General features: G+C 39.5%; 1 protein-coding gene across 1 annotated transcript in view; it reads left to right on the forward strand.

Moving 5' to 3' along the window:
- The window catches only part of lamc3 (laminin, gamma 3), a 134,246-nt gene extending 110,550 nt beyond the window's left edge, over window positions 1–23,696 (forward strand). The window contains 11 exon segments of the mRNA XM_037753305.1: window positions 1,775–1,955; window positions 3,027–3,271; window positions 5,017–5,093; window positions 5,408–5,542; window positions 15,642–15,846; window positions 16,348–16,494; window positions 17,949–18,054; window positions 18,787–18,986; window positions 21,520–21,660; window positions 21,778–21,877; window positions 22,393–23,696. Of these exon segments, the coding sequence (XP_037609233.1) occupies window positions 1,775–1,955; window positions 3,027–3,271; window positions 5,017–5,093; window positions 5,408–5,542; window positions 15,642–15,846; window positions 16,348–16,494; window positions 17,949–18,054; window positions 18,787–18,986; window positions 21,520–21,660; window positions 21,778–21,877; window positions 22,393–22,655 (1,800 nt within the window). The 3' untranslated portion in view covers window positions 22,656–23,696.
- Window positions 23,697–24,344: the final 648 nt, after the last annotated feature.

Below are 24,344 nucleotides of genomic sequence, written 5' to 3' on the forward strand. Positions count from 1 at the left end.
TAATGTTACAGGTGGTGCTATAGGAATGCATTATATTCAAAGTTTGCAGAGCTGAAGGTTTAAAACGATATTCAGTTTACTGTGATATGAAACTGGAAAAAGACAGTGAATCCTCTCATTTGAGAAGGTGGAACCAGTGAAGGTTTGGTGTGTTTGATTTTGATAAATTACTTTCAATAAATGTTTAATTCATTTAATTCAAATTTTCAATAGATTCTCTGTTGATCAACTAATGATTCATTAGTTTGAGCACTAATGTAAAGCCTTGAATACAAAGACACGAGTAACCACAGCTGTCAGGTAGATGTAGTATTAAAGTACAGTAATTCCATCTCAGGGGAAAAGTGCAGCATTTAAAAAAGATTCTACATTCAAGTGTCAATATCACTCCTACAGCAAACCTACTTATTCCCCTGCTTTGAATCTTTATTCTCTTCATCTTTCTCCGTTGTTCCTTTTCAGGTTTATTAATGTGCGCATGCTGCACGTATTCATATAAATGTTTTGCACACCGTCTTGGCTCTCGCTATTGTATTACGAGGTGCAATTTGTTCTTGAAATAGCACATCCAGGCTTTGTACTGTAGACCCTCATGACAGCCATACGGCTCCTTTGTATTTCTAGATGGAGAGTAAACAGTAGCTGTGCAGTGAAACAGAAAGAGACATTTGCCCTAATGATCTCCTGTGCAGCTTCTTTCTGTCCCTTTAGATTTGTTGCAACCCACGTCTGTATGCTAAGGTGCTGCGTCTCTGGATTCGCCTCCTGAAGCCAATCCAATACCACCGACATGTTCTGTCTTTTCTCTCTACATTTTCTTTTTCCAGCTAAAGTGGCTGTGTGTTCTCTCTGGACCTGCTTGTACCTGAGTCAATGCAGTGCTGTGATTTCCACAGTATTTAGCAATTCAGTGAACATCCCAAGCCTTGTCTGCTCTGAACACCTGCAATTACTCCTCAGTCCCCGACTCTTCATTTCTGCCTCTCCCACCCTCTATCTCTCTGCTCACATTTTCACATTTTCATCTGGCTTTACACAGGGTGGAAAAGACTAACAAGCACAAAAAGAGGAAGGTTGGAAAAGACGGAGATATGTGATCGATGATCAAGAAGACACTGGATAAGAGCAAAATAAAGGATGGGATGAAATAATGAGAAAGATGGTTGGAAAACAGAGGAGCACAGTATCCTAAAGCATGTTGTACCTGGTGTTAAAATGACTGGATAGATAGCTCATTAACACCTTGGTTGCTAACAAATTCAATCACCAATCACAGATATTTGTTCTACCAGAGAACACACCTCAACATGCCAACTGGTTTAAAAAAGAGGTGTGATGGCCGCAAGCTTACACTCTTTTTATAGGTCCGGATCATTTAACTTCCAGGGTCAACAAATTGGTGCCAATCACGGCACCTTCATTCAATTTTCAGACCTGGAACTTTTCCATTCTCTAAGAAGTCTAATCCAGTTATCTCCTAAAACGCTTTCTTTGGCCACATGCTAGGCAGAGAATAGTGTGAGTGGATGTGGATATGAAAACCTGTGTTCTATCAGGTTGTTGATATTCATTTATTCATTGCTTTTGTTGAAATACTACATTTTAATGTCTTGGCGTACCAAGAATCAAAGTCCTATCTCAATCCCCGTGTCTGAATAAATAAATACAGATCTGGATGGATGTATATTTTTGTTGTGGTAGTTTTTTTGGTCTCGCAAAATCTGTATTCTCATGTACACCGTCAGTGATGAATCTCTGTGCTATTACTGTACAGGCGGAAAAGCTGAGGACTCGCCTGCAGGATTTGGAGAAGCTGCTGGCTCACTTTGATTGCCGAGGTAGATTTGGGAAGCAGCACCACCTGCTGAAGTATCACATGGCCAGGCTTTATGAGCATGAGCACCAGAGGGAGGACTCTCTACCCAATGCTCTGGAGGATTTTCTGGCCTTCCAAGGTAACGGCGGCCAGAAGCCGAGATAATTCCACTTGGCCCGTCACTCCTTTTAATGTTTCCTATGTGGTCACGCAAGAGACACTCGGCAGCCTTTGCTTTGTGATATGTGATGCTCGCTTGTGTGCCATTGTAACTATTGTGTCTCATTTTGGCTGTGAGATGATAACATGCCATATCTGTACATACAAGACCAGCCAACATGGCTAAGAAATTTGACATGAAACCGCCCACGACGTTCTGCAAAACGGGCTCTGTCTGTGTCTCCTCAGTGTGACACTGTTACGGATACAACACAACAAAGCGATTAAATCAGGAAGCCGGCAACAATACAAACCTCTCCCAATTACTTTAACACAATGCTGATATATCCTCATTATCTTTGGAGGGGAAAGGGCTTACAGGCTCAGCTGCACAGGCCAAATGGAGACAAATCATAACAATATAGAACAAGGCGCCATGTGACCAACTTAATCCCTATTTATATGACAGGCGGTGCATCTCTAATCCCTGGTTTATTATGATTATAGTTGCAATCACGATAGCAGTTGTCTCACAACACCCACATACACACACACACACATACACACATATAGTTACCAGCCGTGCCCTTTATGACACTAGGTGGCCCAATAATGATTTAATGAGTATGTGGGAGAGACAGAGGCCAGACAGCACACACTGGGGATCACACACACTTGTTATCTCTCATTTTATGTGACACAAAGTCAAAGAGACAAGCAAAAGTATGTCACACAATTTGATGCAACAAACATCCAGACGTATTGTACTAATTACTCAGCTCCAGACTAGACGAGAAACACCACTGAATACAAAGTGAGACTGTGACAAAAGTGTTAACATCTGGGCAGAAATCCCCATGGTTTTGTTTCTTTTCTGACTACAAACAGGTAGACAGGAGGGATGAAAGTCTGACTTCACACACTAAATGAGAGAGATGTGTTAAAATACTGCGTTCTAGCTACAAAGACTTGGAAGAATAATGTTCTCGGTGAAATAATCCGTGAAGGACTTAATGTGGTTTTATTTGCTTTTTGTTCTTTGTTCTTTCAGAAGCGCGAGAGGCCTTCATAAAACAATTTTCCTTGCTGGAAGCTTCCACAGGCACACTCATAGCCCAGCTGCACGGCATTACATCCACTTTGAACTGCAGCATCAGCATGACAGAGGAAGAGAGGAAGGAGAGGAGGAAGGATGAAGGGAGCAGGGCCGTGTGTCAGACCTTCACAGAGACTATGTTCATGGTCAGAGTGTCTCAGAAACAGCTAAAGCAGGCAACACTGGACCTGGACAACCTGGTAGGCCAATCAAACATATCTGGATATATTCCAGGTATGTCATTGCATAAAATGCAGTAATGTGAGTGTTCACCCAGTCCACACGCACGCTGATATTGTATGAAACACGATTGATTTTTGTTGTCCTTATTATGGGATGCTGCAGTTTCCTCCTCTGTATAGATCCACAAAGATTTCCCAAAGCAAAACAATATTCTCACCCCCACACGCCTCCATCACCCTCCTCCGTCTGCCTGGCAAATTCCTTCCTCCAAAGGAAAATCCAAAGAATGTTTGATGGACGCTAAAATTAACAACTTCTCGCCGGCTCACCATGACGCTTTGCAGGAATCTATTATGGATACTGCTGCCATGTTATTTAGGTTCTGGGAGATGACAGAGAGCTTGTTTTGCCAATATATAACTCTATTTCTGATTGTGTGTCTGTGTGTGTGCCGACACATTGTACCTCCGTAGCCCTTATCACTTGGCTAAGCCTGAAGCGGCAGCAATTTAATTCCATATTAATAAGCAGAGCAGCCACCCAAAATGCAAGAGTGTCAATTGTTGATTCAGTTTTCCAATTTTTATTTGCATTTTCTCAAATTAAATGTCACTCGGGGAGGGATTCTGCATGTGACTGTATACACATTACATTTATCAGGACAAAACTTGAGGGGATTTATTTTGAGGGAGTTTTTTTCCCATATGCCCTTTATTTGAACCTATTTGAATACATACACTCAAGAGTAGAGGTTCATTAGATGAGTTTAATCTAGGGATGATTGTCCATAGTTAATTGCAATTAATCACAAATTAATCACATATTTTTTATCTGTTCTAAATGTTCCTTAAAGGGAGATTTGTCAAGTATTTAATCCTCTTATCAACATGGGAGTGAAAAAATATGCTGCTTTATGCAAATGTATGTATATATTTATTATTGGAAATCAATTAACAACACAAAACAATGACAGATATTGATCCAGAAACCCTCACAGGTACTGCATTTAGCATACATAATATGCTCCAATCATAACATGGCAAACTGCAGCCCAACAGGCAACAACAGCTGTCAGTGTGTCAGTGTGCTGACTTGACTATGACTTGCCCCAAACTGCATGTGATTATCATAAAGTGGGCATGTCTGTAAAGGGGAGACTCGTGGGTACCCATAGAACCCATTTACATTCACATATCTGGAGGTCAGAGGTCAAGGGACCCCTTTGAAAATGGCCATACCAGTTTTTCCTCACCAAAATTTAGTGCAAATTTGGAGCGTTATTTAACCTCCTTCACGACAAGCCAGTCTGACATGATTGGTACCGATGGATTCATCAGGATTTATAGTTTCATATGATGCCAGTATCTTCACTCTAGTTTTAACACTGAGCTGCTACAACCTAAAAATCGCAAGTTGAGTTAATGCGTTAAAGAAATTAGTGGCGTTAAAGCGAATTTGTATTAACACATTATTATCGCGTTAACTTTGACAGCCCTAATTTAAATCTAGCAAAAAGTAATCTAATGAACCTCTACACTTTAATATTCAAGAATCTGCGCCCAGATTTTAATAACAGCTTTCACACACATCCAAAATTGTCTGAGCAAACAGAAAAACTCTCCACTCAGCTGTGAAAAATACCTTAATTCACATGATTTAATAAAACATGTCCAAACAGTCTGTTCAAGGCCAGACCTATACTTATTTCATCTCTCAGACCTGCTCAGCTTGTTGCGCTCCCTCTCTCCACCTTTTTTCACAGATCATTCCTTTTGAGGTGGTGTCAGGACCCAACAAATGGAATACTATGGTCAATGACTCACAGGCCCTAATGAAAAGGTAAGTCAGATCAATGGACCAATTATAAGAAAAGAGCACTGTAGTAATCCGTGGAACTCCATCTCTCCTTGCTTCCTTCCTTTAGCTTGTCACTGACACTGTGGTTAGGCCATTGTGAATCGATGCCCTCGGCTACTCAGAGTATGCAGCATTATTATGTGGTAGTTACAGAAATGTGGACTGGAGAGCCAGTGAGGGGAAGTTGTTGATGCTGAAATCCATTTCATCTCTCCTCAGGCAGTTGTAATGCTCTGTTATTCTATGTTTTTCTTCCTTTCACTTTGTCTTCCTGTTTTTTTTTTCATCCCTTGTAGTCACAGAGAAACGGCAGAGCACATTGAGGCCATAGCCAGCAGGGCAGCGAGGGCCTCAGAGCAGACCTACAGTTTCCTGATGGATCTACTGCAGGACAACTCCACAGAGGAGTACATCAGGAACCTAACGGAGCAGTGAGCACAATAACCAATCCAAACACACGCCCACCCAGACAAGCACAAGCAGAGCTCCCATTCACATAAAGCATCCTGTATTGCAAAAATCCCAACAAGCTGCATGACTCCCTGGATTATTGTGCTTTCGCAGTATATTTCTAACAAAGTGCACCTATCCCTGTATTACAGCTCGAGGTCCTCTTCTTCACAGCGGCCTTTTAAAGCACATTGGAGTTTAGGAGTAAGACATTTAGCCACAGGGGGACAGCTTCTCTCCACTGTAAGCCTATTGCTTTCTTGGATTTGCCGCACGCTCGCTGCATCTCCTAGCGTGTGATTGCTCTGAGGATTATCCTGAATGCTAGACAGAATGATGCAAAAAGCCCTCCGGTGGCCATGATGAGAGCGGGAAGCGAGCAACTCAAAATTGATTACCCCCTTCTAACAGTAGTCAGCTCGGTTCAGGAGAGTTTTGTTAATCTTTGGAGCACTGCTGTATGACAGTGTGTGTCAGTGTGTATGTGTCACTTTATAGTATGGGAATTGAGCAGTTTATGCACAGATGGGCACCATAAAAAATTGCATTTCTTACACATATTTCCCCATGTGTTGGTACTTAAGCAGATCAGATGGATTTTTATAGGCAGGACAGCTATTCAATCAGAAAAATGACAAAAGTATTCAAGCTGCCACTAACAATAGGCCTGTATTACGAGGCTTCAGATAAGACCACTATCTTTAACAGTAGTTTAGAAACACTTCTAATAATCCGTGTTTACTTTCTACTAACAATCAACCTCAACCTTTATATTCAGAAAGCAGAAGTAGTATGACGCAGTGTATTTATTCAACTACTGTTCTTAAGTACAGGACTGTTTGAGGTACTTAACTCAAGTACAGCATTTCCACTACAACTACTCAACTACATTTCAAAGGGAAACTATTTACTCCACTATATTTATTCAACTCCTCCATGTTAGCGGATGGGACATGGGCGAAACTAAAAAGTCAAAGTACACGTCAAATACATTTTTCCCAAAGATTATTTCTGTCATTTTAAGTACACTCTTAACCCGGATAAGTTGAGTTTACTAGAAATTTGCGTGGAAACCGGATGCATTAAACAAGTTAAGTTTTGGCATAATGTCAAACTAAACAGGTCAAGTTGAATCAACTTAGAACCTTAATTGCACGAGTAGACATAATTAAGCTAACATTAGTAGTCTTTACTCAAAAACTTAAGTTATATGAAATTATTATTTTAAGTTAAATAAACATAAACATATGTAACAAATGACAAAACACTTTTTAGTCATTGCTACTTAAAGTCATTTGTAAATACAACTAATGTATTTTCTTCTAATTTAATTAATTATACTATTGTGATTTTTAGATTTTATTGTTTCAATAAACTGCATTGAAGGGAAGAAATTAAACAATACATTTAAATTTGCCAATGTATTTTATTGACAACAAATAAAGTTGTTTGAAATATGAACACACAGCATTAACATTATCTGCTATAGCCATGTGAATGACTGGATACATATAGACAGGCATTAAAACTGTATAAAAGCCTCTAAAACTCCAACTTCACTGGATAAAAAGAGTTAACTTTGTTAACTATGTAATGTACAAGGTAACGGGGTGATTTCACAACAATGATCCGCTAGCTGTACATTATCCTGCTTATTACATGGCTACTTACTTAAATCAAAAACACTACAACGTCCGACGACAGAACTCAGCCGTAGCTGCGGTATATTAAACATAACAACAGTCTGCTATAAATAAATCGACTATTCAACAAAGCCGTGTAATTAATCAAATGAAGTACATACATACACTTCTACATCCTGTACTGTAGAACACAAGTAGGTGGATAAGCTGACTCTGCATCCAAGACCTAAACATCATATACAAGCATGCATACTGTACATATAGTGTTCACATACTCATTATGCTACAGAACTATCATCCTCATAACAATAGACAAGCAACAGAATGTAAACATTTGTACTCAGACAGATACAGGTAGACCAAAAAAAGACACAGCTCAAACGTTTTTTTATATGGGAGCACCTTATGGATTTTGTGTGTGTATGTGTATGTGTGTATGTGTGTGTGTGTGTGTGTGTGTGTGTGTGTGTGTGTGTGTGTGTGTGTGTGTGTGTGTGTGTGTGTGTGTGTGTGCGCGCGCGTGCGTGTGTGTGTTTGTGTGTGTGGCCTCCTTTGAGACCAACATAGCATTTCTTTACATTGCAAGCTGGTTCTTCAAGGTTTGTAACCTTGGTTTTAGTTCACTGTGGCCCAATGTGAGAGGTACCTGTTGGATGAACTGGAATGTGAACTTCATAGACTTGGGGTAGTTGAGATGCAGTGCATATGAAAGTCCAAACAGAAGGCACATCGCTTTAGGTAGGTCTTTAATGTTGTCCATCACAACTTCTCCCTCAATGATGACCTTCAAAGAGGCTGGACTGAGATGCAGGAAAGATGCAACCGCAGCACCTTCAGGCTCAACCTGGAGGATTCCAATCTCGATGTGGCGGAATGAGTCATCATCATCATCCTTCATAAACGATACAAACATAAGAGCACAATCATGACATTTCTCATTTAATAGCCATCAGTAATGTTAAGCAATGTAGCTTAGTCACAGGAGAGTCACACATGAGGGAAGGTGTGAATTGGTTATGACTGCTGGGGTAGATTACACAAACACACAAATCACCCAACTCTGGTCCTTTTAGATACATATAAGAACGTAAGAGGTTACTTACAAAAGCTGCTCTGTAGAAGTCTGTGGGGTTGTCACCAAGGAAAATGGGAAGCCCTCTAAGCACCAATGTCCGAACAGCAGTTGGCTCTGTAGTCTTTTGGGGAGTAAAATGACAACACGTTACATAGCTAGAATGACAAGAAATTAATGTTTATAAGAAAGTAGAGATGCCCTGCCGATTCCGATTTTCTTTTTAAGAACTATAATTGACAGCATTTTTTTCACCACCGCCCCGAAACCATCCAGCAAAATAATTTCAACTGTCCCAAAGTCAGTGTACACCATCAGAAATTCTAAATGTTTTCCTTTTCCTTTGTTATTGTCATCTATAGTGGTTATTTGCATAAACATACACAATTCAAATGATTAGGAAATAAATAAATATTTGCTTTGATTAAAAATAATTCTTGGCATTAGTTTTAATTCTATATTATAAGCTGCTTAGAGAAGTTAAACAGGTCATATTTCTCTCTCTATTATCTATTTTATATTGCTGTGAAAACATCTCCTTTAAACAACTAGATTTATTCAAGTTTCTCTCCAAAAACTACATTTTACAAGATTACATTTGGACACGTGTTGTAAATGTAATCTTGTAATAAAATAGATAATAGAATAGATAATAGAGGGGGTATTATGACCCGTTTAACTAACACCGTGTCCTAGCTGGATGCGACGCAATATAGAACGTGTATTTTCTGTTTAAAAAGTTGGTTACAAATGTAGATAGCAAGTACTACTAACCCATCTTTGAAGTTGTGACAGTCGATAGTCGGGTGCTAGCATCCAGTTAGGACACGGAGTAACAAAAACCAGTATGCAAAAGGTAATAAAGGAGTGTATGTTGAAGTACATGGAATTTACTTTTGTTTTTGGTATTGACTACTAAATTTCTGGTATCGTGACATCCCTAACTGCACAACTAATACAGTAGCACTTTCTGTGACATGTTGTCATTACATAAGCTGTGAAAACAATGCATAATGTGTATTAACCAACCTTGGTCTGTTGTAAAAGCTGTGTCAACTGTTGCCCAATGTTCCCGCTCTTGGATCTGAATATTTCGATAAGACGGAGTCTGTGCCGATCGATGCTTTCATAGAAGTCCTGCTTGAGGTTCTTGCCCACAATCCTGTTGAACTCCATGACCACCTGAAAAATACAGAGAAAGAGCCAGTATTACATTTCAAGAAAAATAATGCTGTGGCTGGAGGCGACAGCATGAGACGATTATCTAAACTGATCACATTTCTTCACATGAACCTGTAATGACAGAATATAAGAACACTTCTAGCTCAATGTTAGCTCAATGTTTAACTAATAACCAACTTAACTAGCTAATTATCTCGTCCTTTGAAAGTCAGCTAAGTTACTGCTATAAATGCAAAAACAATCACTCATGATGTAATGCTAATACTAATGCTAACAGCTAACACCAGTTGAATCAGTAACGTTACATTACAGCTAGCGTTAGCCACATGCTAACAGTGTTACAGCTCTGCTACATCGACGGCTCGACATTACCTATCGGCCGACCGTCGGTCGTCCTAGCTAACATTTAGCGGTGTGGGACACACCGGTGGTGAAGTTACAAGTTAAACGTTAACGTTATCAACTGTGAACCGACAGAAAACGGCACGTTAACACTAAGCTAACTTTAGCTAACTGTAGCTAACCTGCGGTCACCGCAGCGGTCTTTTTGAAACGTTAATTAATTTCCCCTGAAAGATATAAGACCCACTCACCTTTCCACCACGGTGCTTCCAAAAACAGACCCACAGCTCTCTCAGAGTACCCGGTCAGACAGCAGAGAGGACGGACTCTCTCCTCGATGTTAACGGTCCTCTTCTCTGACGGAGCTCTGTAATCAGCTCACCTTCAATCTGAAATAGGCCCCTCCCCTTCCTACAGAAACACAACATACTAAGTTATCTCTGCTTAACACCTCACATACTAAGTTAGCTCTGCTTAAAACCTAACATACTAAGTTATCTCTGCTTAACACCTCACATACTAAGTTATCTCTGCTTAAAACCTCACATACTAAGTTATCTCTGCTTAACACCTCACATACTAAGTTAGCTCTGCTTAAAACCTAACATACTAAGTTATCTCTGCTTAACACCTCACATACTAAGTTATCTCTGCTTAAAACCTCACATACTAAGTTATCTCTGCTTAACACCTAACATACTAAGTTATCTCTGCTTAACACCTCACATACTAAGTTATCTCTGCTTAACACCTCACATACTAAGTTATCTCTGCTTAAAACCTCACATACTAAGTTATCTCTGCTTAACACCTCACATACTAAGTTATCTCTGCTTAACACCTAACATACTAAGTTATCTCTGCTTAACACCTCACATACTAAGTTATCTCTGCTTAACACCTCACATACTAAGTTATCTCTGCTTAAAACCTCACATACTAAATTATCTCTGCTTAAAACCTCACATACTAAGTTATCTCTGCTTAAAACCTCACATACTAAGTTATCTCTGCTTAACACCTCACATACTAAGTTATCTCTGCTTAAAACCTCACATACTAAGTTATCTCTGCTTAACACCTCACATACTAAGTTATCTCTGCTTAACACCTAACATACTAAGTTATCTCTGCTTAAAACCTCACATACTAAGTTATCTCTGCTTAACACCTCACATACTAAGTTATCTCTGCTTAACACCTCACATACTAAGTTATCTCTGCTTAACACCTAACATACTAAGTTATCTCTGCTTAAAACCTCACATACTAAGTTATCTCTGCTTAACACCTCACATACTAAGTTATCTCTGCTTAACACCTAACATATTAAGTTATCTCTGCTTAAAACCTAACATACTAAGTTATCTCTGCTTAAAACATAACATACTAAGTTATCTCTGCTTAACACCTCACATGCTAAGTTATCTCTGCTTAAAACCTCACATACTAAGTTATCTCTGCTTAAAACCTAACATGCTAAGTTATCTCTGCTTAAAACCTCACATACTAAGTTATCTCTGCTTAAAACCTAACATGCTAAGTTATCTCTGCTTAACACCTAACATACTAAGTTATCTCTGCTTAACACCTCACATACTAAGTTATCTCTGCTTAACACCTAACATACTAAGTTATCTCTGCTTAAAACCTAACATACTAAGTTATCTCTGCTTAACACCTCACATACTAAGTTATCTCTGCTTAAAACCTCACATACTAAGTTATCTCTGCTTAACACCTCACATACTAAGTTATCTCTGCTTAAAACCTCACATACTAAGTTGTCTCTGCTTAACACCTAACATACTAAGTTATCTCTGCTTAACACCTCACATACTAAGTTATCTCTGCTTAAAACCTCACATACTAAGTTATCTCTGCTTAACACCTCACATACTAAGTTATCTCTGCTTAACACCTCACATACTAAGTTATCTCTGCTTAACACCTCACATACTAAGTTATCTCTGCTTAAAACCTCACATACTAAGTTATCTCTGCTTAACACCTCACATACTAAGTTATCTCTGCTTAACACCTAACATACTAAGTTATCTCTGCTTAAAACCTCACATACTAAGTTATCTCTGCTTAACACCTCACATACTAAGTTATCTCTGCTTAACACCTCACATACTAAGTTATCTCTGCTTAAAACCTCACATACTAAGTTATCTCTGCTTAACACCTAACATACTAAGTTATCTCTGCTTAACACCTCACATAGTAAGTTATCTCTGCTTAACACCTCACATACTAAGTTATCTCTGCTTAAAACCTCACATACTAAGTTATCTCTGCTTAAAACCTCACATACTAAGTTATCTCTGCTTAACACCTAACATACTAAGTTATCTCTGCTTAAAACCTAACATACTAAGTTATCTCTGCTTAAAACATAACATACTAAGTTATCTCTGCTTAACACCTCATATACTAAGTTATCTCTGCTTAAAACCTCACATACTAAGTTATCTCTGCTTAAAACCTAACATACTAAGTTATCTCTGCTTAAAACCTCACATACTAAGTTATCTCTGCTTAAAACCTAACATACTAAGTTATCTCTGCTTAAAACATAACATACTAAGTTATCTCTGCTTAACACCTCACATACTAAGTTATCTCTGCTTAACACCTAACATACTAAGTTATCTCTGCTTAAAACCTCACATACTAAGTTATCTCTGCTTAAAACATAACATACTAAGTTATCTCTGCTTAACACCTCACATACTAAGTTATCTCTGCTTAAAACCTCACATACTAAGTTATCTCTGCTTAAAACCTAACATACTAAGTTATCTCTGCTTAAAACCTCACATACTAAGTTATCTCTGCTTAAAACCTAACATACTAAGTTATCTCTGCTTAAAACCTCACATACTAAGTTATCTCTGCTTAAAACCTAACATACTAAGTTATCTCTGCTTAAAACATAACATACTAAGTTATCTCTGCTTAACACCTCACATACTAAGTTATCTCTGCTTAAAACCTCACATACTAAGTTATCTCTGCTTAAAACCTAACATACTAAGTTATCTCTGCTTAAAACCTAACATAATAAGTTATCTCTGCTTAAAACCTAACAAACTAAGTTATCTCTGCTTAAAACCTAACATACTAAGTTATCTCTGCTTAACACCTCACATACTAAGTTATCTCTGCTTAAAACCTAACAAACTAAGTTATCTCTGCTTAAAACCTAACATACTAAGTTATCTCTGCTTAACACCTAACATACTAAGTTATCTCTGCTTAAAACCTCACATACTAAGTTATCTCTGCTTAAAACCTCACATACTAAGTTATCTCTGCTTAAAACCTAACATAATAAGTTATCTCTGCTTAAAACCTAACAAACTAAGTTATCTCTGCTTAAAACCTAACATACTAAGTTATCTCTGCTTAACACCTCACATACTAAGTTATCTCTGCTTAAAACCTAACAAACTAAGTTATCTCTGCTTAAAACCTAACATACTAAGTTATCTCTGCTTAACACCTAACATACTAAGTTATCTCTGCTTAAAACCTAACATACTAAGTTATCTCTGCTTAAAACCTCACATACTAAGTTATCTCTGCTTAAAACCTAACATACTAAGTTATCTCTGCTTAACACCTCACATACTAAGTTATCTCTGCTTAAAACCTCACATACTAAGTTATCTCTGCTTAAAACCTAACAAACTAAGTTATCTCTGCTTAAAACCTAACATACTAAGTTATCTCTGCTTAACACCTAACATACTAAGTTATCTCTGCTTAAAACCTCACATACTAAGTTATCTCTGCTTAAAACCTAACATACTAAGTTATCTCTGCTTAAAACCTAACATAATAAGTTATCTCTGCTTAAAACCTAACATACTAAGTTATCTCTGCTTAAAACCTCAATTACTAAATTATCTCTGCTTAAAACCTAACATACTAAGTTATCTCTGCTTAAAACCTCACATACTAAGTTATCTCTGCTTAACATGATAATTGCACTGCAAACTTCAGCTGATTAGTGCAAACAACTGATTTTATTTAGTAATGACACGGTTTCTTATAAAACATAAAAGAATAAGTAATGACCACTTAAAAGTTTAATTCAAATAAAAATCCGGGTTTACAGTGTAGTTCTTATCATGCCGATGTATGTTCAAGTGGTAATTTTCTGATAAGTTTGATTTTAATTAGTTATCTGATGCTATAAAAAGAGGGTGAGACGCCATGATTGACAGCTGTGATTGACAGCTGTGATTGACAGCTGTTCTGAGTGAACTAGTCGCGAGGGGGCTCGGGAATTTTACGAGAGAAGAGATGTTATGTTAACTTTCCATAACCGTCACCAGTCTGTATAATAGAACATGTGTCAACTTCACCATAATGTAGTTGTGGAGATGTTATGGTTAGTTGTTGTGTCTTTCTAGCCAAACAGCTCCCGCTAGCAAGCTGCGGCTGTGCTCGGCTTGTGATTGGCTCGGGCGGGTGTGTGGGCGGGACCTCGATACTGTGGCTCCACCGCCTGATCACTACTGCACAGACTCTGGCTCCAAAGGACGTCAAAATCTCAACATGGCAGCTCCTGTATCTGGGATATTTTGGCTTTACTTTTGTAGAGTGGGAGGATGTGGAGGCGCGTCGTCCATCTTTATATACAGTCTATGGTTACACCTGTAACCACACTCAACAGTGATGTCACAGGGTTCAGAAGTACGCCTGTACATCACGGCAAAAACACGATTTTCAGGGTGTGTTAAATTACTCGTTGGAGATTAAACCAGTGGTTCCAAACCTTTGTAGCTTGTGATGCCTTACAGAGCAGTTTAGCTGAAGCTTTCTGATCGAGGCCTAAAAAGGTAAAGATATCCTAAATTTAACACCCCCAAAAGAAGCCCCAAAAAATATGTACATTTGTATAGCAGAGCAGTTCTTTCTTCCTCTCCATCCCATTAATCATCTCACATCTTGTGAACCTTTAGTCGGGGCTGGATCCCAAGGTAGGGAACAACCAAACTGCCTAACTGTATATAAAACTCTCTAGCTCTAGCTCTACCTTGACTAGCTACAACAATAAAATGTGACTTTTACATTGATGCATCAGTCTTAACAATCTAATATAATATAAAATAATAGATTAGTCACAGGGGCAGAACAAGTGCATTTAAAGATAGATAGTGCAACATTTTTCTAATACTTCCTTTACTTGTAATGGAGTATTTTTGACATTGTTGTATTGATACTTTTACTTTACCAGACCTTTGCCACATGGCTGGTTGTGAAAGGCACTTACAGACAAACCAAACATGAATTAATTATTGTGAAAATCTAATATTTTAACTACCAAGAGAACGGCATGTTCTTGTTGCTGAACACGGGATTTGAAAAAAAAAAAAGCTGTAGTGACACACTGTGAATTTTTGTGTTTCTGCTCTGTTGAGGCAAAACAGATTGGATACCATTACAGCTGTGGAGGTGATAAAAATGGTACTTTAACATCTACTGCACTGTGCCTAACACCTTTCATGAATTCATCATTCATCATTTTCTTTGCACAATGTCGCCTTATCTGTTAATCCCCTTCGCTCAGTTATAACAAGCTGCATTGTCTTTTTCCCACATTTATATTGATTTCAATATGGCACAGCGTGACGCTTTTTAAATTTCTTCTATAAAGATATGAAATTGAATGTGCTGAATGATGTACAAAATATGTAAGGCTCAAATGAGTCTACAGCGTAGTATCTCTTTTCATCATGTTAACAATAATAAATCCAATGTTTAATAGTAGCTATTACAGTATGTTATATTACACTACGTTTTCTCTACTCTCTTTCATCTCAGAATAACACAAATGCAGCAGCAGAAGGAGAACCTGACAGCACAGGTGAATGAAACTGCAGCCAAACAGCAGGCCCTGCAGGGGGAAGCTGCAGGTTTAAAGCTTGCCCTGGGTAACATCACATCATCCTTACATCAGCTGGCTCTGACAGATGCCAGCCCATCACCAGAGCCTGACCAAACACACCCAACCAACCATACAGCAGAGGTCAGTTTGGACAGCACCTGCAGAGTACAAATGGAATTTGAAGCATTATGATGTTACATTATAGACCCATGAGTGAATCATTTGGTCTAATTAGAGCCGGTTTGATAGCTGCACATATTATATAAGAAACCATTCCGGGACATTTAACTAGGCTCATATACAGATACAAGTAGCTCTCAATTTTTTGAAGAGTGGGCAGTTAACTCCACATCATTTTCTTTCTTGATTTAACATTTGGCAAGCAGAGGGGGACTCTGAGTAGGCACATAGGAGAGAGGATTCTGGCAGGATTTGCTGCTCATGGGGGTACATGTTGTTCCAGAGGAGGGTGATTAACCACTGCAGCATCTCTGAGCAGACAAAACATTGTAAAAATGACACAGAAATAGGCCAATGTGCCCTCCGTAAATGGCTTATTAAGGTAGAATACTTTTCAAAACTGATGGTGAAAGCAAAACAGGATGTTTTAATGAAAGTTGTGTATTTCTGCTTCCTGTTTAGTGGGGCGAGGACCTGCTTAAACAGACGGAAGAGCTGGACCAGAAAATTCAGACCCAAGACGATCTCATCAGTAAGATCGGAAAGGAGATGGAGCCTCTAAAACAGACTGCCAGTAAGAAGCTGGAGATGGTGGACGACATCAGTGAGGTGATTAAACTCACTGCAGCATGTGGCTTCATGTCTAGATACTTTGAATGTTTATTGAGTTTTCATTTTGAATGCTTAATGTACTGTAAAGGTTTTTATTAGTCATGCTAGCAGCCCTGTGGATGGCTCTGTCAGCCTATTGGTCCACCCCGTTGGTTCAGAGTGTCCAGACTGAAATATCTCAACAATTATGAGTGAGTCTATGGATTGCCATGACATTTTTTAAAAATTTAAATAATAAATTTTACATACATTCAAGGTCTCCAGAGGATGAATTCTGACCTTTTCTCTAGCTCCACCATAAGGTTCACATTTGTGGTTTTGAATGAAATGTTTCGTCAACTACAAATCAACTACCATACGTGGATGGGTCCACCAAACACAAGGCTTTCAGACCGCTGTTCATGTCCCGTGCGTCACGTCAGCTGTTCTGTGTTCACAGTCCTGTGTTCACAACGTTCAGCGTCATTTTCACTGTACAAACGTGGTCGTTTTAGGCCCAACCACGTAGTTCTTTCCTAAACCTAACTATAGTGGTTTTGTTGCCTAATCCTAAAGTGACGCCAAGGTTGTTGCAACTACTGGATGGATTTTCATGATACTTGGTGCAGACGTTCATGTTCCCCTCAGGATGAAAGGTAATAGCTTTGCTTATTGCTAATTAGCAAATGTGAGCTTACCTTGCACATCAGCTGGATTCTTGGACATCTTGGATGTCACAAGATCACACAAGAATCACAGGATCACATATCACACAAAAATCCATCTTGTCAGGCTTCAAGTAATGCCTTTGTGTCCGGCGAGCCAGTGCACAGACCAATCAGTGTCTGTGAGGAACTACTGGCAGCTAGGGGCGTGGCTTAAATGTGTGTGTGACAACATAGAGGAGAGGTGACTGTACGTTCTAAACAACAACGGCGTCTCCTAAAGACATTAGCGTAGCTGCAAAAGCATCAGTTCTATCAGAACTGGAGAGTATTTCACCATTGAATGAAGAGCAAAGAACGGCACTGAAGGCTTTTCTTGATGGCGAACATGTTTTCGCTCTTCTCCTGACTGACTTCGGCAGGAGTTTGATTGACAGATGGTTCATCCAATCACCTGCCAAGTATTTTTTTGAAATTGCCTGCCATTGTCCAAACAGTTTCCAATAACAAAACCATCTGCGGGTTAAATGTTAGAATGCTAACACACTAAACTAAGATGGTGAACATTATACCTGCTAAACATCAGCATGTTAGCATTAACATTGTGAACATGTTAGCATGCTGACCTAAGCGTTTAGCACAAAGCACTGCTCTGCCCAAGTATGACATCACAGAGCTGCCAGCATGGCTGGAGAGACTATTGTATTTCTGTCCTCCCACCAGTTTTCCTGATATCTGTTGTTGCAAGCTTTGACTACACTTGGCTCCACTGAGGTCATGTTTCCTCCTACGTGTCTCTTTTTCAAGCTGCAAGCTCACGCTTGCAAAGGGGCAAAGGTCATGGCTTTGTCGTCCGTGGTGACAGGGAAAGAGGTGGAATCTGACGCCATCACCCTGCACAGAGAGTTACAATGTGAGTCTCTTTCTCTCTATCCTTCTATCTAACTTGTTTCTCTCTTTCTCTCTCTTCACTGTCTGTCTTGCATTGTTGTTTTTGTCCAACTGAATTATTCCACTCAAATTGAAATGTCAAGTGCAGAGACTGAAAACAAATATAAGAGCTACAGACTGAAGTGTTACTATAATAAATATGTCATCACCGTAGTAACATGTTGACCTAATTGTCATGTATTGAATACAGCAGCAGGTTAGGTGGAAAATGCGATGAAGTGGAATGTTTTTAGAGTTTTTATGGCGTCAACTTCATCAATGAAATGTTGGCGGTTTATGATGCGTGAAGAGAATCTTAAGTGATTTTGTCTCCTCAGACTTTCATTGACAGAAAAGTAAAGTAGCACAGAATAAGCAGAGGATGAATAGTGGAAATAGAATTCAGCCAGTAGACAATGATCTATTTGAGTCAAACTTTTTATAATTACAACCTTGAATCTGTCTTAAAGGTCCTGAAACCTATTTTATTTGATCTACTTTTGGGGTCCTACATGAACACAAATATTTCTCCCAGTTAGAACATTTTAGGTTATTGCACATGAGATATTTCTGTATTTGTGAAGTTGGTTTGAAGTGGGTGGAGCTCAGCTGGAAATTCCTAACTTTAATTTAGCTTATTTAGTCATAACTGTTTAATTTAATACTGAAAGTATTTGGGATTCATTTATTTTCCTTCTCTCCGATCTTCATTCAGACATGGTGAGGGAGTGGCCCCGTCGGCAGACCCAGACCAAGGCTGCGATTAAGAAGGAAAGACCCCTGGAGGAAAAGGTTCTAGCTGATGTCAGGAAAAGGGTCTCACAGATTGAGACGATGCTAAAACCAGTTCTGGAAAACTCCAGCTTCTCCAACACCACGAAGGAGGCAGAACAGACAGCTCATGCTGTGGTAAAGGTACGTGGGCAGATTGTTTCAGGCCGACATTTTTTTTGTTTTTGTAAAATGTCTCAGAAACCCATTGTTCCAAAGGCCCATTGTTCTGAAAATACACAGTCTCCGTGCAACAAACACAAGCACATTAGCTCATTATTATGCAGAACTACGTCTTTAGACCTTCCCGATTTGTTTTCCTTCTGCCAAAGGCATGACCCACCACTCTGCGTCTTATTACTGGTTGCCTTCATTGGTTTGGTTGGTTAGGTTTAGGCATGAGGAGTGAGATTAGTTAAATTAAGGCATGAGGAGTGAGATTAGTTAAATTAAGGCATGAGGAGTGAGATTAGTTAGGTTAAGGCATGAGGAGTGAGATTAGTTAAATTAAAGCATGAGGAGTGAGATTAGTTAGGTTAAGGCATGAGGAGTGAGATTAGTTAAATTAAGGCATGAGGAGTGAGATTAGTTAGGTTAAGGCATGAGGAGTGAGATTAGTTAGGTTTAGGCATGAGGAGTGAGATTAGTTAGGTTAAGGCATGAGGAGTGAGATTAGTTAGGTTAAGGCATGAGGAGTGAGATTAGTTAAATTAAGGCATGAGGAGTGAGATTAGTTAGGTTAAGGCATGAGGAGTGAGATTAGTTAAATTTAGGCATGAGGAGTGAGATTAGTTAGGTTAAGGCATGAGGAGTGAGATTAGTTAAATTTAGGCATGAGGAGTGAGATTAGTTAGGTTTATGCATGGGGAGTGAGATTAGTTAGGTTTATGCATGAGGAGTGAGATTAGTTAGGTTTAGGCATGAGGAGTGAGATTAGTTAGGCTAAGGCATGAGGAGTGAGATTAGTTAGGTTTATGCATGAGGAGTGAGATTAGTTAGGTTTAGGCATGAGGAGTGAGATTAGTTAGGTTAAGGCATGGGGAGTGAGATTAGTTAAGTTTAGGCATGAGGAGTGAGATTAGTTAGGCTAAGGCATGAGGAGTGAGATTAGTTAGGTTTAGGCATGAGGAGTGAGATTAGTTAGGTTAAGGCATGGGGAGTGAGATTAGTTAGGTTTAGGCATGAGGAGTGAGATTAGTTAGGCTAAGGCATGAGGAGTGAGATTAGTTAGGTTTAGGCACGAGGAGTGAGATTAGTTAGGTTTAGGCATGAGGAGTGAGATTAGTTAGGCTAAGGCATGAGGAGTGAGATTAGTTAGGTTTAGGCACGAGGAGTGAGATTAGTTAGGCTAAAGCATGAGGAGTGAGATTAGTTAGGTTTAGGCATGAGGAGTGAGATTAGTTAAGTTTAGGCACGAGGAGTGAGATTAGTTGCGAAAGTGCCGGGATTTTCGGAGAAGCGCTGCCCGCTGTCCTTTTGGCGCCTGTGTAAATCAATTGGGCTGTTCACACAGGACGCGCAGTGCTATGGAACTCCGCGGTCAGCTTGTGATATTCGGCTATAGTTTGGCCATCTGGTCTATTTTTTCTGCATGCCACAAGCGAATCTGGCAAGAAAACACACTGCTAATCTATTATAAACGATATAAATGATATATTATATATGATGAAAATGATCTGATTCTGATAAGATGATGAAATACTGTATGCATCCCACGAACACCTTTGACTTCCCTCCCTTCTCTCCCCGCTGTTCTTCTGGAGTTTTGATTTCTTCGATTCTCTCCCAGTCTCTCCCCCCAATCACATTTCAAAATCCATCCATTATATTTATTAGAAACAGCCGAGTGTCACTGCTGTTTGTGATCGTGGCTTTTAAATTAACTACTTATTCCACATATTTGTCAGTTGTGTCTAAACAGAGACCAAGAGAGAGGATCAGACACACGCACACACACACACACACACACACAGACACACACAGACAGAGACAGAGACAGACAGAGACAGACAGAGGAGCAGAATCGCTTGTTGACGGGCGGCGAGAAATGTGCTTCTGATGTGACCAGCCATGCGAGCTTCAGTTTGCGCGACAATTAAAATATCACTTCACAGCGCTTCAGTTCCCTGTGTGAAGCCGCTGTAAGCCAACCAGAGACAGAGTAGCCTGGATCATGCCTTCATCATGGTAGGAAAAAAATAGTTTGACTAGGAAGGTCTGATGACATCATTCTGCACATTCATTAAGCTAATAATTGTGCTTCTGCTCGTTGCACGGAGAGTTTGTATTTTCAGAGCAATAAGGGCCTTCAGAACAATAGGAGCTTGTTTTTGAGATAATGAGACATTTTGTTGGACTATTGGGGTTTGGGAACAATGGCATGGCACCACTATTGGATGGATTGCCATGGAATTTGGTGCAGACATTCATGTCCCCCTCAGGATGTATTATTATAACTTTGGTGACCCCTTAACTTTTAATCCGGGATAAAAGCGTCATATAAATGCAGTCCATTTACCATTTCTACCTGATAAACGTCAGCATGTTAGCATTGTCATTATGAGCATGTTTGCACACTGATGTGCCAAAGTACAGCCTCGTGGAGCCACTAGCATGGCTGTAAACTCGTACTCTTACCTTTTCTTATTTCTATTTTCCTTCCTTTCTTCGTGTGCAGGAGTCCAAAGCCATTCTGACCCAGGCCAAGCACACCAGGACTGCATCGGCTCACCTTAGCTCCCATATAGACTCTGCTTTACAACAGCTGGCTGAGCAGGAGATGCTAGCTGACACAGCAAACTCCCAGATCACCTCAGAGGTAGGCTACCTAACACTGACATATACACATTTGAACAGCAGAATCTATGTATATTGATCTGTACTTCCTGTGTGCAGCTTAAAAGACTGTTTCAAGAGTATGTCTTGTCATTTCCAGCCTGAGGTGTCCCTGACTGGCGTTAAGGAAGACATGGAAGCAGCCAAGCTCCAGTTAAAGGCCTATTCGGAGACATTAACGGAGCTAATCAGCAAGATTGGTAAGTCACTCTTTTATAGATCATTTTCACTGTGGCTTCCATATCTATAAAACTCATGAATCTTCATTATATCTTAAATGTCAGATCGCTAAAGAGCTCGGTGCTTTTAATGCCTCATTTAACATGGAAATATTTCCCAGATTTGTATCCCCATGGTGAAGAATAAATGCTGTTCATGCAGTATTTTCTTTGTTTGTTCAAATAATTCAGTTGTGTATTTCTGACCTTGTATCATCTGACCTACTCATTCAAACCCGTTCCCTTTATTATGTATTGTACAATTAGTAGAATTTAGTAGAAATGCAGGGACCTGGCACGTTGAGGTGAATATGTTAACATACTTGAGAGGATAATGACCAAAATCACTGTAATTAGGTCATCATGGCTGATCCACCACTTGAATCACTGATGTAGGATTGACATTTACAAACCACCATCTACAAAACGTCTGACGCCTCTCTGTCTGTGATTTCCTCTTTTCTCCATCTGTCCTCTCTCTTGCATGTCCGGACCAGATGGGAACGTGCCGCTGGAGCGCTTTGACCGGATCTTGGACGAGACGGCGCGCCGCCTAAGCATGCTTCGCGGGAGCGTCGAGAGCCCGACGCTGGGCTCCAAGATCCAGAAGCTGCATTCAGCCGCTAAGGAGCAGCACAGCCGAATGTCCCTAATTGAACAGGACTTACAGGAGATCAGGGAGGAGAGAGACAGTCTCAGGGACATTGCTTTAAACCTGCCTCAGTCCTGCCCTCAGGCCACAGCAGCAGGTAAGGTCTAGATACTGTAGATGACAGGGATTGGGTCATTGATAAGACAGCTGAACATCAGAGAAGTCTGAGGATTTTGTTAATAAAAGGGTCGTCTTTTTATTTAAAAAAAAGTCAGTTATATCCTTCAATATGCTTCCCTCTTTCCACCTTTTGCCCCAAGGTACAATTACCAACTCGAGACACCGTCTCACACACATTCCCACCAACTACTCCTCCACTGTCTCATTTTTAGTTTTTTCCTTCTTTTTTTTTCTCCCACTCTCTTTTTTTTACCAACAACATCAGAACTTTAATTTCACCGTGAATAATAAGCAGCCGTTGTGAACTGCTGGAGTGCCCCGTCAACTTTAGAATAATGCTGATTTTCCTTTGTGGGGGTAAAAAGTGTGTCTGAGTGCTCCTCCAGACTGACACATTCATTTACACTTGAGCTCTCTTTCATCAGCCTGGCTTAATTAACAATTAGTCCCCTTGGCCTCAGTGGGGTTCAGGTCAGGCTTCAACAGCACACAGCCTGTGTGGAGGATTCTTACAGCGCTACCTCTCTGTTTTTGTGGTTTCTCCATTTTTCTTTCTGTCTGTGTCGCTATCAAATGGGCAAATATCCCTTGTATTGGGGTCACACTGTCTGGCTCCTAGCTAATGCTCTATGTATTGTGAATATGACTCATGAAGTGATGTTATACCAAAATAACGTAAGGGACACATATTTCTGTTTTTATAATACTGAATAACTGATCAGGAATCAGATTTAGACAAATGGTCTCATCCATGTGTTCCAGTTAGACATCTACTTATAGTAATTGTTTTGAGTATGCAAGGCCTTCACATACAAACCATTACATAATAAAGTATACTTGAAAGGGACATTTTGCATACTAAAATGTCTCTAATTTTTAATGGACACTATTTTACAACAGTGCAATGTACAATGGAAATGAAGGAGCTGCTCACAGCTGATAAAAACTTACTTTTGTAGGTGATGGTTCAAGGAATTCTCTCTTTTGGAAAACAAAAACAATAAATTAAGTATTAAATCCTTAGAAAACGTTCTTGCTGTTTGTGAATTTCTTTCGAAATTGAATTTGGCAGTGCTCCAAAGGAGCATTAGAGTTTGATTAACATCTATTAGCACACAGCTTGTATCGTCCGTCGCGCTGTCAGCCTTTTTCCTTGAGCATGGAGTTGTGTGGAAGATTTAGGAAGAGTAAAGGAAGGAATAGTTTGCCATTTTTAGAAATTTGCATATTTCCTTTTTTTTCCATGAAGAAGATCAATAGCACTCTCATGTCTGTCCACTAAAATTGAAGCTACACCCAGGTTACTGTTAACCAGCACACCCAAAGCTCACTAATCAACACCTCATATCTTTCTGTTTAATCTGTCGAAAAACAGGAAGTGTTAAAACCTCAATCCACTTTTGGTTTAGTGTTATATCTCCTTAAATACACAAGATATAATGTGTTAATTAACTTTAGAGGTGCTGGTAGGTGGAACGTTTTACCTTTGGACAGAGCTAAGCTAGCTGTTTCCAATCTTTATGCTATGCTATGCTAAGCTAATCACCTGCTGACTAGCTTCCTAGTTAACAACAGATATGACAGTCTTATCCATGTTCTCATCTTAAAGTCTTTGCACACCAAGTCCCCATTTTTCATGTGCATTTTTTTTAGCCATCTGAAAAAAGGAATCGTTAA

This window comes from Sebastes umbrosus, chromosome 19, assembly GCF_015220745.1.
Source record: "Sebastes umbrosus isolate fSebUmb1 chromosome 19, fSebUmb1.pri, whole genome shotgun sequence".
NCBI classification, from domain to species: domain Eukaryota; kingdom Metazoa; phylum Chordata; class Actinopteri; order Perciformes; family Sebastidae; genus Sebastes; species Sebastes umbrosus.